Source organism: Ovis canadensis, chromosome 13 (genome assembly GCF_042477335.2).
Source record: "Ovis canadensis isolate MfBH-ARS-UI-01 breed Bighorn chromosome 13, ARS-UI_OviCan_v2, whole genome shotgun sequence".
In the NCBI taxonomy this organism is placed as follows: Eukaryota; Metazoa; Chordata; class Mammalia; order Artiodactyla; family Bovidae; genus Ovis; species Ovis canadensis.
The window spans coordinates 83067703-83081532 of NC_091257.1; the positions used below are offsets into that span (position 1 = coordinate 83067703).

Genomic DNA, 13830 nt, shown 5'->3' on the forward strand with positions numbered 1-13830 from the left:
CGCCACCAGCTTCCTGCCGAGATGGGCCGGTTCAGCCTTGCTCGCTACAGCTGGAGACAGAGGGGAGCAGATGGCCCTGCTTGGCCCAGATTCCAGCCAGATTGCCAGGGAGGTGTGGGCGGAGTGACGGGGTTGGTGCCAGGCACAGGAATACAGGAGGGGAGGGCGAGAGCCATCTCTTTACCATCTTAGTGGGGTCTTGCCTATTTGGGGTGGGGGGTGGTGGGGACATTGACTGTGGCCTTACTTGTGGTCCTTGAACCAGCAGATGCTCAGAGCCCCCTGGAGAGAGATGGTCCTTGTCTTTTAAGACCAGGTCAGGGGCTCTTGAGAAATGCAAGATATTCACGGTTCCATTTCCAGCACCCAGCACAGAGTAGGACCAAGCAGGAGCTCAGTGGTTGTTGTTGTTGTTGTTTTTAATATAAATGATAGTAGTAGCTCTCAGGGGTTCTTACTTAACCCTCGTGGCATCCCCACAAAGGAGATGCTGTTGTGCTCCCCATTTTACAGATGAGAACACTGATGCCCAGAGAAGAGGAATAACTTGCCTAAAGTCACAGCTGAGTAAATGCATGGGGACTCTTGGGTCATGCGGACAAACTGATGGGCAAGCCTGGTGTTTGTTGGGGCTGTGGAGGCAAGGAGCAGACGGCGGGGAGGGATGGGCGACCAGGAGAAGTGGTGGGTGTGCCCAGCTGGAGAGGAGCACATGCCCTTCTTGCCTTTGTTCTTTCTGAGCCCCCACCAACCCCTCAGATCCGCCTAAGCCAGCTACCTCTATTGTGCAAGGTGCTCAGAGAGCAAGAGCCTCGAGAGCTAGGGATATAGGATGGCTAGGTCCAGTTGAGCAGGCTGTGCACTGCACAACTTCAGAGCAAGCCATTCCCATAGACTCTGATGAAAATAGCAAGATGGTAGCCCTGTAGGCAAGTCCACACCATGCAGGACCGTGAAGACCAGGGTCAGCAAGTCTTTTCTGTAAAAAGCCTGATAGTAAAAGTAAATATTTTAGGTTGTCCAGACCATACGTCTCTGCTGTAACTAATCAACTGTGGTGTTGCAGGGTAAAAGCAGTCACAGGCAATATGCAAATGAATGAGTGCAGATGTGTTCCAAGAAATTTTCATTTATCGGAGCAGGCTGCCTGCCAGATACAGCCTATGGGCTGTAGTTTGCTGACCCAGTGAAGGCCAAGGAAGAATTCTGAATGCGATTCTCTTCTGTATGATTTTGTTTATTTAGACTGTGCTGGGCCTTTGTTGCTGCGTTGTGGTGAGCAGGGCCTACTGTCTAGTTTCGGTGTGTGGGCTTCTCATCGCTGTGGCTTCTCTTGTTGTGGAGCACAAGCTCTAGGGCACACCGGCTTCAGTAGCGGTGGTGTCTGGGCCTGGTAGTTGCAGTTCCTGGGCTCTGGAGCACAGGCCCAGCAGTTGTGGTGCACGGGCTCAGTTGCTCCACGGCATGTGGGGTCTTCCTGGACCAGGAATTGAAACTGCGTCTCCTGCATTGGCAGACAGATTCTTTACCACGGAGCCCCCAGGCAAGCCCTGAACTCTAGTCTAAGAGCATTGTGGAGCCAGGAGAGAGTTTTAAGTAGGGAGTGAGAGGAAGCGACTTTGTGTTTAACTTGTCCCTTGAGATGTCTCTCCGTGCCCCATGGGGACTGCGGTATTTCTGCTGTCCTGGCTGTAGATCTCTGAGCCCCTCTGTCTGCAAGAAGAGGCTTGGCCTGGGACTCAAGGGCCTCTGATGCTTACAGAGCAGAGGTCACTGTGGCCACGGTCCCATCCCCCTCCTCCCCACACCAGCCTTTAACCCAGCTCTGAATACTCCAGCACTGCTGGTCGCCACGCCTGGCCCCGGGGGCAGAAAAGAGCAGTCTTGTGGTCAAGAGTCTGGGCGTAGAAATCAGAGAGTCTGATTTCCTCTGCTCAGTCTTGTGCGGCGGTGAGCTGTACTTCCCTGACCCTGTCTCCTTTTCTCCATAGGAGGAATGATTAGACATGAACCCATGAAACAAAGCAGTTCTGCTTCAACCCGGGTGCATAGGAGGGGCTCAGTAAAAAGACAGTGTTGATAGAGGAATCATTTTTTAACATTAAAATTTTTTAATTTATTTTTGGTTGCACTGGGTCTTCATTGCTGCGAGAGGGCTTTCTCTGGTTGCGGTGAGCAGGGGCTTCTGTCTAGTTGCAGTGTGCGGGCTTCTCACTGCGGTGGCTTCTTGTTGCACAGCACGGGCTCTAGAGTTGTGGACTCGGTAGTGGTGGCACATGAGCTTAGTTGCCCTGTGGCAGTGGAATTTTCCCGGACCAGGGAATCAAACCACATCCCCTGCATTGGCAGGCAGATTCCTAACCATTGGACCACCAGGGAAGTCCAGAAGAATCATTTTATTGTTGAACCCCAGAGGCAGGAAAGCCTGGCTAGGTCCTGGATGGTGGAGTCTTTGCTCCAGTGGGTTGTGTCCAGAACCAGGCCCCCAGCTAAAGTATAAGAGAACCAACAGAGGGGGGCCTTGGGTCATGACTGTCAATGGCTCCTTAGAGACGGAGATGACTTGTCCCACCTCTTGGGCTGAAAATAACTGCCCGACATTGGAGTAATTATATGTCTTAGGTTCCCACATCGCACAGAGAACACCCCAATAATTACTGCACACAAAGACTGTTTTTGGCAGCTGACGCTTAATTTCTGCCTCAGAGAGTGTCTCCCAGACCAGAAGCCTAGTTCACCAGTCACCCCCAAAGGATTTGAACCCTGGCCTAATGGGAGCAGAACCTTCCAGAACCTTCTGTGATGCACAGGGGCACTGTGGTCACTTCTCTTCCAAAGGCCAGTTGTCAGGCCCAGGACACCCCTTGTGGACAGGCTGGGCCACAGTGATCAGTGGCTTTGCCATAGTGTTCTCAACATGGCCTTGAGGCTGAGACCAGTACCATCCATCCTGGTAGGAAGTCCCCATGGGCCGCGCTGAATACTCCAGATGTGAGCCATTCGGGTCAGCCCTACAGGGTGGTCTGCTGTGCTGAGAGATGGATAAGCTGTGTCCTTGGACTGAGCTAAGAGGCCACCAAGTGAGTCAGGGTCCTGGAAGGGTTGTTGAGGATTAACTGTGTGCCAGACCTCAGCAGTGAGTGCCAGGTCACAGCAGACAGACCCAAAGCCTGCCATGATTACCCAAATAGTTACGTAATTATGGTTGTGATAAGGCTATATATATGAGATATGTAGATGCTGTGGGTGTGCAGAATCGGGGAGTACCTTCATCTGGGAAGTTTTAGCTGAGATGTAAAGGATGAGGAGTGAGACAGGTGTGTGTGTGTGTGTGTGTATGTGTGTGTGTGTTAGAGATGGAATGCATGGCTGTGGGTGGATGGATGATTGGTGGGTAGGTGGATGACTGGACGGATGAATGGATGAGGGTGGGTGGATAGATGGTGGATAGGTGGATGAATGGATGCTGGTGGGTGGGTGGATGGCTGGATGGATGCATGGATGCAGGTGGGTGATGGATGGTGGATGGGTGGATGAATGAGTGAGGCTAGATGGATGGATGCATGCAGGCATGGATGACTGAGTTTTCCAGGTAATAGAAACAGGCAGTGCAAAAGCTCAGAGATCAAAGGAGATTTGGTGACTCTGTAGCTGACAAAAGACCATGGTGAAAGGTGTTTGAAATTTAAGAAAAAGACTGGAGAGGCGGGTAGGTTGGGAGTACTGTACAACTGAGCAAACTCCTCTGCCCTAAGAGGAGTTCTCACAGGCCACAGTGTGAATGAACGGTCCCGCTGTAACGTGCGACATGGAGGCCTGCAGACAGGGCAGACATCACGCAGACCTTCTACATCATCATCAGGGTTTTGCACTTGTTTCCAGAGCCGTAGGGAGCCACAGAAGGGTCTGAGCAGTTGGTGATGCAGTTAATTTCCATGTGTAATGCCCCAAAGCAGCGATGTCCATTAGAACTTTCTGTGAAGATGGGAAATGTTCTATTTGTGCACTTTCTAATATGGTAGCTACCTGTAGTTGTTGGGGGCTTCCCTGGTGGCTCAGACAGTAAAGAATCTGCCTGCAATGCGGGAGACCTGGGTTTGATCCTTAGGTCAAGAAGATCCCCTGGAGTAGGAAATGGCAACCCTCTAGTACTCTTTCCTGGAGAATTCCATGGACAGAGGAGCCTGGGGTCGCAAAAGAGTCGGACTTGACTGAGCAACTAACACTTTTGCTTTGTAGTTGTTGAGTCCTTAAAATGTGGCCAGAATGACTGAGGGAAGTGAATTTTGAATTTTTACAAGTTAACATTTGAAAAACCCCAAGAGCCCGCTGTGGCCAGTGGTTCCCTAGTGGACACGGCAGCTCCAGAGGACCTGAGTGTAAACCATATATAAGCCCGTTGTCCCCCTGACCCCTAGCAGTGATGAAATCATCTCGGGCAAGTCTGTGGGAGATGTCACCTCTTGCCAGGAAGTTGGGTGGAAACTTCAGCCTCCCCCTCGCAGGGGGGACTGGTCACACTCAGGCCGAGGGTGCTGCTGGGCCTGTGGTTCCTGGATCTGAGCCTAATGAAGACAGCCCCCATCCCATTGAGTTTCCAGAGACCTCATCTCCCTCCCCTGCCTCCTCTGGGGTTGCCCAGCGGATATTCAGCGTGCAGAATGGATGGCCTGCCCTCTACCCTTCACAGTTCACTCGAGTTTGTCCCCCCACAGCAGAGGCAAATCGGCTAGGAAACCACAGTGGCCCTGCCCCAGCGTGTGGGTGGTGGCGTGGAGACACCGCCCCCCATGGGCATTAGGGGGCGCGCACTTCGGCTAGTGTTTTGAGGGAGCCAGACAAGGTGGTGTCTCAGATGATAAAAGTATCTGCCTGAAATAAGGGAGACCAGATCCCTGGGTCGGGAAGACCCCTCCCCCCACCCCCGGAGAAGAGAATGGCTACCCACTCCAGTATTCTTGCCTGGAGAATCCCATGGACAGAGGAGCCTGGCGGGCTACGGTCCATAGGGTTCATAGGGTCCATAGGGTCCATGGACCGTATCCCGCCAGGCTTCTCTGACCATGGGGTTGCAAAGAGTCGGACACAACTGAGATACTCACACTTTCAGACTAGATGGGTGCGGGAGGGGCTCTGAGAGGCCAGGGCCGGCCTGCTCCCGCACTTGCAGGACCCTGGCCTCTGTCCCTGGCTTTCTCAGCATCATGAGGGCCTCACACACACAAGCCAGCTTGTGTCGCCAAGTTTCTCCATTGGCTCTGCAAACAGCCACACTGTGGTCTCCCCTTCAGCCTAGAGGTGCACTTTCTTGCTGTGTGGTCCACCCTTGGGAAGCTGGGTCTAGGGACAAGGCTTGCGCAGGCTCTACATTCGGCCCTGGAGCCATGTGAACAGGGAAGGGTAAGATGGGCCAGAGGGGAAACCATGGGCTTCATCCCACTGGCCTCAGGGACACCTCACCCTGTGGGGGTGGCCTGGCTGGAGACTGACCAGAGATGGGTAACCTAAAGCATGAAGGTCTGTGAATGGTCTTATAGGACTGCTGGATTTGCTCATTGGATGTCGGTCTTTCGTTTCCCAAACTCTGAGCCGCACGAAGGCAGAATCCACACCTCCTGCTCCTTGGTGTATCTCACCACTCTTCCCCACGATGGCATACAGTAGGTGCTCAATATGTGCATACTGCCTTAATGAATGAACTCACTGATGCCTCCCTGTGCTGTGGTCCAAGTCTCTGAGTGGGTAGACTTGAATGTACAGAAGTTGTGCCCAAATGTGTGTGCTGACCCCTGCATCTTTCCCTTTGCACTTGGGTCCAAGATGCGAACTAGGGTTTGAATGGGTGGGGGAGGATAGAGGCAGGAGGTTTGTAAGGAGTAAATAAGACTGGTGGTGCCAGGACCTGGAGGACAGTGGGTCTTACCTGGGTCCCCCGCACCCCTGCTCATGGAATGTGTGACAAGACAGTCACCTCTTTCCCCTCTGTTGCAGTGCGCTACTTCCTGAAGAATAAGGTCAGCCCTGATTTGTGCAATGAAGATGGACTCACTGCCCTGCACCAGGTAAGGACCCACTGGGACCCCTGACTCCCTGCTCCCCACCTAGACACATGCCCCATCTCCCTGCTTTTTCCTGCCCAGGACCCTCAGGGAGGAGGGGGAGGGGAGCCGCAGCTGCCACTTCTGAAAGGCTCTTGTCTGCCCGGGAGACGAGTGTGTCTGTTACAGACACGCCCACAGAGCCCCGTGCCCACGTGCGTGGCACACACACTGCCTCCGGGGACAGGGAGCCTTTGTCCGCTGCATCCTCGCTGCCTGGCAAAGTGTTTGACACACAAAGCAAGTTTGTTCGGAGCTTGACAGTGTATGAAGCACATTTGTTCACACCCACCAAGGCATCCGTCCACCCTGGTGACAGCAGTGATTGACAGGGAGATTATGGGACCGGCCTAAGGTCACACTGCTTTGGACTCTGGTCAGGAACCATGTGCTGTCATAACACACGGCCTCTTTAGGGCAGTAAGATGGGCCCAGACCCCCGCTTGGCTGGGGAGGGGCTGCTCTGGCTGACATTTCTCATCACCTCACGCTGCAGCAGCCCCTTCCCTGGGCCCCAGCATTCAGGCATCCTGCCCTGATCCATCCTCCGTGCTGTGGCCGCAGGGATGCTCAGACCCAACATCTGCTGATGTTACTCAGAGCACTCCCGTGTCTTCGCATAACACTAGGGGTAAGGAGCACCCCAGTGCCCCTGCCGAGCCGGCCATGCTGACTGCCAGGCCTTCAGCTACTTGACTTTTTGGTCCCTTGCACACACTGTCTGCTCCCCATTGCATCTCACCCAGTGTTTAGGTGCATGCACAGCTAGAGTCTGAGAGCTGTGCTGTTATATCCTCTGAGCACCTCTGTCATTCCAGCCAGTGAAAGTGGAAGTCTTTCAGTCGTGTCCGACTCTTAATTCTCCAGGCCAGAATACTGGAGTAGATAGCCGTTCCCTTCTCCAGGGGATCTTCCCAACCCAGGGATCAAACTCAGGTCTCCTGCATTGCGGGCAGATTCTCTACCAGCTGAGCCACAAGTGAAGCCCAAGAATACTGGAGTGGATAGCCTATCCCTTTTCCAGTAGATCTTCTTGACCCAGGAATCGAATTGGGGTCTCCTGCACTGCAGGCAGATTCTTCAACAACTGAGCTATCAGGGAAGCTTTCCAGCCATTAGTGGGACCATTTAATGTTGGTCTCTGGTTACCCAAGACTCTGTACTGCACGAGGGCAGAGCTCATCATGTCTCTTTCTCATTGGTGTATCCACTTTGTCCCCCACCATGTCGGCATACAGTAGGTGCTTCATATGTGCCTGCTGAGTTAATGAGTGAACAGGCTGAACCTCCCTGTGCCCTGGCCCAAGTGTCAGAGCAGGTGGACTTGAAGGCAGCCTGGCCAGGCTCTGGAAGCCTGGGCTGGTGAGACCCTCTCCATCGCCCTCTGAGGGCGGGAAGGGTAGCCACTGCCCTACCCATAAGCCCCAGGGGCAAGTCCCCACCCTCAGCCATTGGCTTGGGAGCTCCCTGTGTGTCCTCTTGGCGTCTCTTCCTGTCTCATAGGGCTTCATGCATCCACAGAGTCTCGCTGTGTGACCTCGGGCAAGTTGCTTATGCTCTCTGTGCCTCATTTTCCTCATCTGTAAAAGAGGCATAACCAGTCACTGGATTGTTGAGAAGATTAAATAAATATACATAAAACCCTATAAGCATCATCTGACACTGGATAGATATTAGATATTATTATTATGGAGGGACTTCCCTGGTGGCTCAGATGGTAAACAATCTGCCCGCGATGCGGGAGACCCAGGTTGAATCCCTGGGTTGGGAAGATCCCCTGGAGAAGGAAATGGCAGCCCACTCCATTATTCTTGCCCAGAGAATTCCATGGACAGAGGAACCTGGTGGACTGCAGTCCATGGGGTCACAGAGTCAGACACGATTGAATGATTTTCATTCATTATTATGAAAATCTGTCATATGTTCACTTCTTAACAAAACATCGTCACATATGTGAAGCGTGGGTTGATCATCACAAGAACTCTGAAATACTATTATCCCCATTTTACAGCTCAGGAAACTGAGGTTCAGGGCAGCACCATCCAATACAGCCTTTATGAGGATGACATGTTCTGCGTATTGACACTGTCCAGCACCATAGCTTCTAGCCCTACATGGCTGCGGAGCCCTGGAAATGTTTTTCTGAGGATTCACTGAGGCAGTGCATGGCCAAAAGTTAGCAAAGTGCATGGCCCTAGTAACTCCTCAAAAAGCATTAACTCCTATTATTGGCAATGTGACCTGTTACTATTACTGCTGTTCTGGGGCTGTTGTTATTGTTGTCATTGTCATCATCACTACTGCTCCAGGTCAACGAAGGAACAAGAGCTTCCTGTGGATTTTCTGCTCTTGGCAACAGGGAGCCTTCAGAGGTTTTGTAAACTGAGGGCAGCATGGCTGGGTTAACAAGGAAGCTCTCTCTGGCTGAGGGTGTGTGAAAGGGGAGTGACAGGGAGAGAGATGATGAAGCTCGGCCAGGGCAATGGGGATGGGGACAGCAATCAGATGTAATCCACAGCCGGTGATGGACTGAACGTGGGAAGTGAGGGGGCGGGAGGAGTCATCCGGTGCCAGGTGCCATGGCCCACCTTGGGGAATGTGGGCGAGGACGCTGCCCCCCTCCACCATGTACCAGCCCCCACTGCACCAGTCCCAACCCAGCCCCCTCTGCACCCAGGTCCCACCCCAGCCCGTGCTCAAGTCGTTTCCCAGCTGCAGACTGGCCCAGCCCCTGGGCATCTTTCTCACACAACTGCAATTCTATATGCGAAATCACTCCACCTGTCCAACACCCCAACTGTCTTATTTCTGCAGCCCCTCGTGGTTGGATCTCTGGCCCTCCTGTCCCCTCACCCCACAGTCTGGGCTGCTCCTGGCTCCTCCTATGGACCAGGCCATCCCAAACTCATCTGCCAGGGACCGCCTGCGGGGGGACCCTCGCCTTTCCAGGCTGCCTCACTCTGGTGATTTTGGCGCCCTCTGCTGGCGGTACCATGCCACTGCACGTTTCTCTCGCCCACCTGAGGCAGTGCCCTGCTCCACTGGGTCACCCTTGACTCTCGTGTCCAGAGAGAGGCCCCCAGACCCAGCCAACCTCAGGTCAGATGGTGCATAAAGAGAACCTGGCACCATCTCTGCTCATTTCCTATATGTCCCATATGTCCAGGGCTGACCCCTGATTCTTTTTTTCTTTTAAAAAAATATATGTATGTATTTGGTATGTATGTATGCATGCATGTATTTGTTGTGTATGTATGCATGTATTTGGTATGTATGTGTGTTTGGTATGTATCTGTGTGCTTGGAACATATATGAGTGCTTGGTTCGTGTATGTGTGCTTGGTATGTATGCATGTATTTGGTGTGTATGTGTGTGGTATGTATGGAGGTATATATTTGGCATGTATGTAAGTATGCATTTGGCTGCACCAGGTCTTACTTGTGGAATGCGGGATCTTTTAGTTGTGGCATGCAGGATCTAGTTCCCTGACCAGGGAAAGAACCCAGGTCCCCTGCATTGGGTGCTTGGAGTCTTAATCATTGGACCACTGAGGACGTCCCTCTGACCCCTGGTTCTGCAGGGAATGCGGGTGGGGGCCGTGGTGCCGCTCCATCCCCGCACCCCCCTGAGGCCCTGGGCTCCCACAGGTGCCCCCGCTCTTTCTGCTAGCATCCAGTCACTTCTCCCCGTGCCTGTGATCACTTCTGTAGGTCAGGCTGCCATCATCTCTTAAATTGGGTGATTTTGACATAGTTCCTCACTCTCCCTCTTCTCCCTCCAGAAGCTTGTGATCGAAGTCTGTTCTCCACATGCAGCTGGAGGAGGGATTTTTTTAAAAAACAAGTTTGAATTGTGCTGCTCCTCTGAGTATAACTGCAGCGTCTCCCGTGCACTGAGGGCAGAGCTGTCCCTGGATGGGCAGTTCTGAGCCACAGGTCCGCTGCTCTGTGCCCTGCTGGTTTCTGCAGAGGTCATCTGAGATCCTTCCTGCAACCTGCAAAGTGGTTCCCTGTCTTCTGCCTCCTCTGTCCTCACCTCTCTCTGTTCATGGCCCCAGCTTGAGCTCCCTCTGTCCCCTTGGAATCTTTCACTCTCCCTCGCTGGAGTTTGGGGGCTCCAGTGACTTTTGGAGCCCAGTATCTCTCTGCGAGCTGCCTTCTCATTGGGGCTGACCTACATGTAGGAGGGCATGACACGGCTCTCTCCTCACAGGGACTCTGTCAAGACCCACTAGAGCCCTTGGGTGGAGCTGGGTTTTTGCGAGGAGGCTTCATTACTTGGGACTTCCCCAAGAACTAGCTTCTGGGTCAGAAATTCCTAAATCAGAGGTTTCAAACTATAATCTAGGGAGGCCACTGATGGGAAGGGGGACCTTCTCAACACCCCCACCCCCACACACCCCAGCTTCAGCCTGAGCCGCCCTGCTTGAATTTATTGGCTATCTAACTTAGAGTTCTCCTTACAGTTTTGTTTGAAGAAAGCCTTCCGAAATTAAAAAGTAAAGGTTTTAAAGCCTCATTCGAAATTTCATCCCATTCCACCAACATTTGTGGAGCATCTTATAGCTGACTTTATTCTTTATATTATTTTATATTTTTATCTTGTACATTATTAACTCAGAAAGGTTACGTGGCTTGCCCATGAACACACAGCATGCACGTAATGGAGCTGGATTCAAACTCAGGCAGCTTGGGTCCGTTGTCCTTCTCGGGAACTGGGTGTGCCCTCGTCGTGACCTGCCTGGAGCTGACCCTGCCTGTGTCCACCTTGCAGTGCTGCATAGACAACTTTGAGGAAATTGTCAAGTTGCTCCTTTCCCACGGTGCCAACGTGAACGCCAAGGACAACGAGCTGTGGACGCCTCTGCATGCCGCGGCCACCTGCGGCCACATTAACCTGGTGAAGATCCTCGTTCAGTAGTACGTGCCCCTCTCTCCCCCAGGAGCAGCCTTCCCTCCGCCTTTGGTTTATTTATTTGTTTTAATTGGAGGCTAATTGCTTTACAGTATTGTAGTGGTTTTTACCATACACTGACATGAATCAGCCATGAGTGCGCCTTTGGTGTTTTTCCGGGTTCTTGTTTTTGGTGTCGGGGCGGGGGACTTCCATCTCTCTCTCTTTTTTCCTGTCTCTTTGGTGCCTGTCCCTTTTCTCCTCGCATTCCCTTTCCATCCCTGTGTCTTTCTCTCCTGTTTTCCCTCTCTGTCTCTTCTTTCGTCCTTGATCTCACTTTGTCTTTCCCCCTGTGTCTCTGTTAATTCACATTCTCTCTCTTTTCATTCTCTTCCTTTCTCCCGATATGATGCTCATAAAATACGCAACACAATTTACCATCTATGCATCCAGGAATAAATTCCGTTTGGTGATGGCATATAATCCTTCTCCTATGCTGCTGAATTTGGTTTGCTAGTATTTTCTTGAGGAGTTGTGCATCACTGTTCATAAGGGATATTGGTCTGCAGTTTTTTTGTAGTGTCTTTGGCTTTGTATTAGGGTATGAGTCTCTTTCCTTTCATCTCTTTTTCTCTGTCTGTCCCCACGAGTCTGTATTCATCTTCATACTTATGTGTTGTTGCCGTTTTTCTTGCTGCGAAAAAGCAGGCATATTTCCTTGGCTCTGCCCCCTCAAATCCCATCCACATGCTTTTCTCTGGGGCAGAACCTACTTTGGGGGACACCACATAGCAATGTCTTCCCAGGGATAAGGCCATTTCCCTCTGTAGAGTTCTAAACGGTCTCCCCCCACCCTGAACTTGTTTCCAGTCTGCTCAGGCTCTGCAAACATAGAGAAGAGGCAACCTTGAATTTCAAGTGTATTTCATTGAGTTCATCTAATGATTGGTGGGCATTTGAGCTGGGCCACGCCCTGTGCTGGGCACTGAACACTCAGGGACGCAAAAGTCCTGAGAAACTCAGCAGGAAATTAGGCAATTTCAGTCCCAGAACCGAGACAAAGCGAGATCAATGGTGGCTGGAGTCCTAGGACCCAGCATCTGAGCACAGGGATTCAGGTATAGTGGCCAAGGGCAAGTGGCCTTTGGCAGAGGTCTCAGCAGAGCAGCCAGGGCCCATCGGGTGGCTGCTTGGGTGATAGAGATGCTTTCCTGGCTTAGAGAGGTGGATTAGCTTACCCAAGAGCACACAGGAGCTAGGAGAGGTCCCAGGGGAGGGCTGTTAGGCCAGAGGACTGGCAGGTGGCCCGTGCCCACACCTCTGATGAACACCTGGGTGTGGCTGAGTCTGCAGGGGCATCAGATGGCCACCATCCAATCAGAGGTGATGCGAGAGGAAAAGGGAGAGGATACCAACATGGTACCAATCCCTTGCGCCAATCTGTACCAGAATCATGGGTTTAAAATGTGTAATCCTCAACCCTGCCCCATCCTCTTGAGAGACTCTGTTTCAGGAGGTCTAGAGTGAAGCCCAGGAAGCTGCATTTTATTTCAGTGGCGTCTGAGTGATTCTGCCACAGGGCAGCCCAGGACCACGCATTTGGGAGCCACTGGCCCCAAAGGGGAATTCTCCCACGGGGTCCCAAGGCTCTCTCCTGCCCCATCCTGGTTTGCCTTTGGAGAAGGGACTTCAGAGGAGGAATTGGGGGTATCCTTGGGTGTTTCTGCACTTGGTCTAATATTGAAATAGGACAGGGAAAAGTAAAAAGAGCTGGCCCATGAAAAAGCCTGGTTTCCATCTTGAACCTCTCACATCCTAGCTGTGTGACCTCAGACAAGTAACTGACCCTGTCTGAATCTTGTTTTCCCTTGAGTGAGATGGGGCCAATAATACTGAACCAAGAAAACTATTATGAGGATTATATCAGATGATGTAAAGGGCTTAGATCAAGCCTGGCTCTTAGCAAATGCTTGGGAAGTGGTGCTGCCACCATTAATTTTGTCTTTTCTTATTTGACATCTATCCTCAAGTGCCCACCTGCTGGTTCAACAGAGGAGGAAGCTGGGGAAAGTGGCACAGCTCTCCTGAGATCCTGGAGATGCAGTCCTTGTTGGGCTGCACCGTGGCTGGGTTGTGGGTGTTGGGATGCACAGCGGGGTGTGGGTTGAGAGGCTGGACAGTAGAGGCAGTCAGACCAACCCTCTGCACGTTCCTGGCCCTCACCCTGGTCCTCTCTCTGCAGTGGAGCCGACTTGCTCGCTGTCAACTCCGATGGGAACATGCCCTATGACCTCTGTGAGGATGAGCCCACCCTGGATGTCATCGAGACGTGCATGGCGTACCAGGGTAAGGGCAGGGCCGCCGGCTGTGCAGTGGGCTGGGTGTGGGGCTGTGGCGAGCATCTCTCAGATCAGTTTAGATGAACAAGTTACCTAGAGGCAGGCCCATCGCTTAGTGCTCAGGACCTGGGACGGGACCCCACGAAGGTTGTTACCCACGTGATGGACAAGATGAGAACACAGAACAAGCCTGGAAGATGAGCTGTGCACAAGGAGGGGCGTGGCTGTCTTCTGTGTCACCCACACGCATGGGCAGCCTCAGCTGGCCCCGTCTCTTCAGCAGCTGTGACAGTTCGATTCAAAACATCCACAATAAAGATATATTCCCATTTGGGAAAATACAAAGTCAAGAACATTCACGGCTGTCTGCTCTGTGCCAGGCACCACTTGGGCTGCCAGGGACCCCGGATAAACAAGATGTGGGCTGTTCTTAGCTCACAAATGAGCTTCAGAGAGGAAACAAATGCAGCCCGCCCCCGCCACCCCAGTACATGCTCCTG

At 52.4% G+C, this 13830-nt stretch overlaps 1 protein-coding gene across 2 annotated transcripts in view; it reads left to right on the top strand.

Annotated features, from left to right (window-relative positions):
• The window catches only part of PPP1R16B (protein phosphatase 1 regulatory subunit 16B), a 109665-nt gene that overhangs the window by 80816 nt on the left and 15019 nt on the right, over positions 1 to 13830 (top strand). For both annotated transcript variants that reach the window (XM_069546972.1, XM_069546971.1), the window contains exons 3-5: positions 5992 to 6062; positions 10872 to 11017; positions 13234 to 13337. In XM_069546972.1, the coding sequence (XP_069403073.1) occupies positions 5992 to 6062; positions 10872 to 11017; positions 13234 to 13337 (321 nt within the window). The remainder of the gene's footprint in view (positions 1 to 5991; positions 6063 to 10871; positions 11018 to 13233; positions 13338 to 13830) is intronic.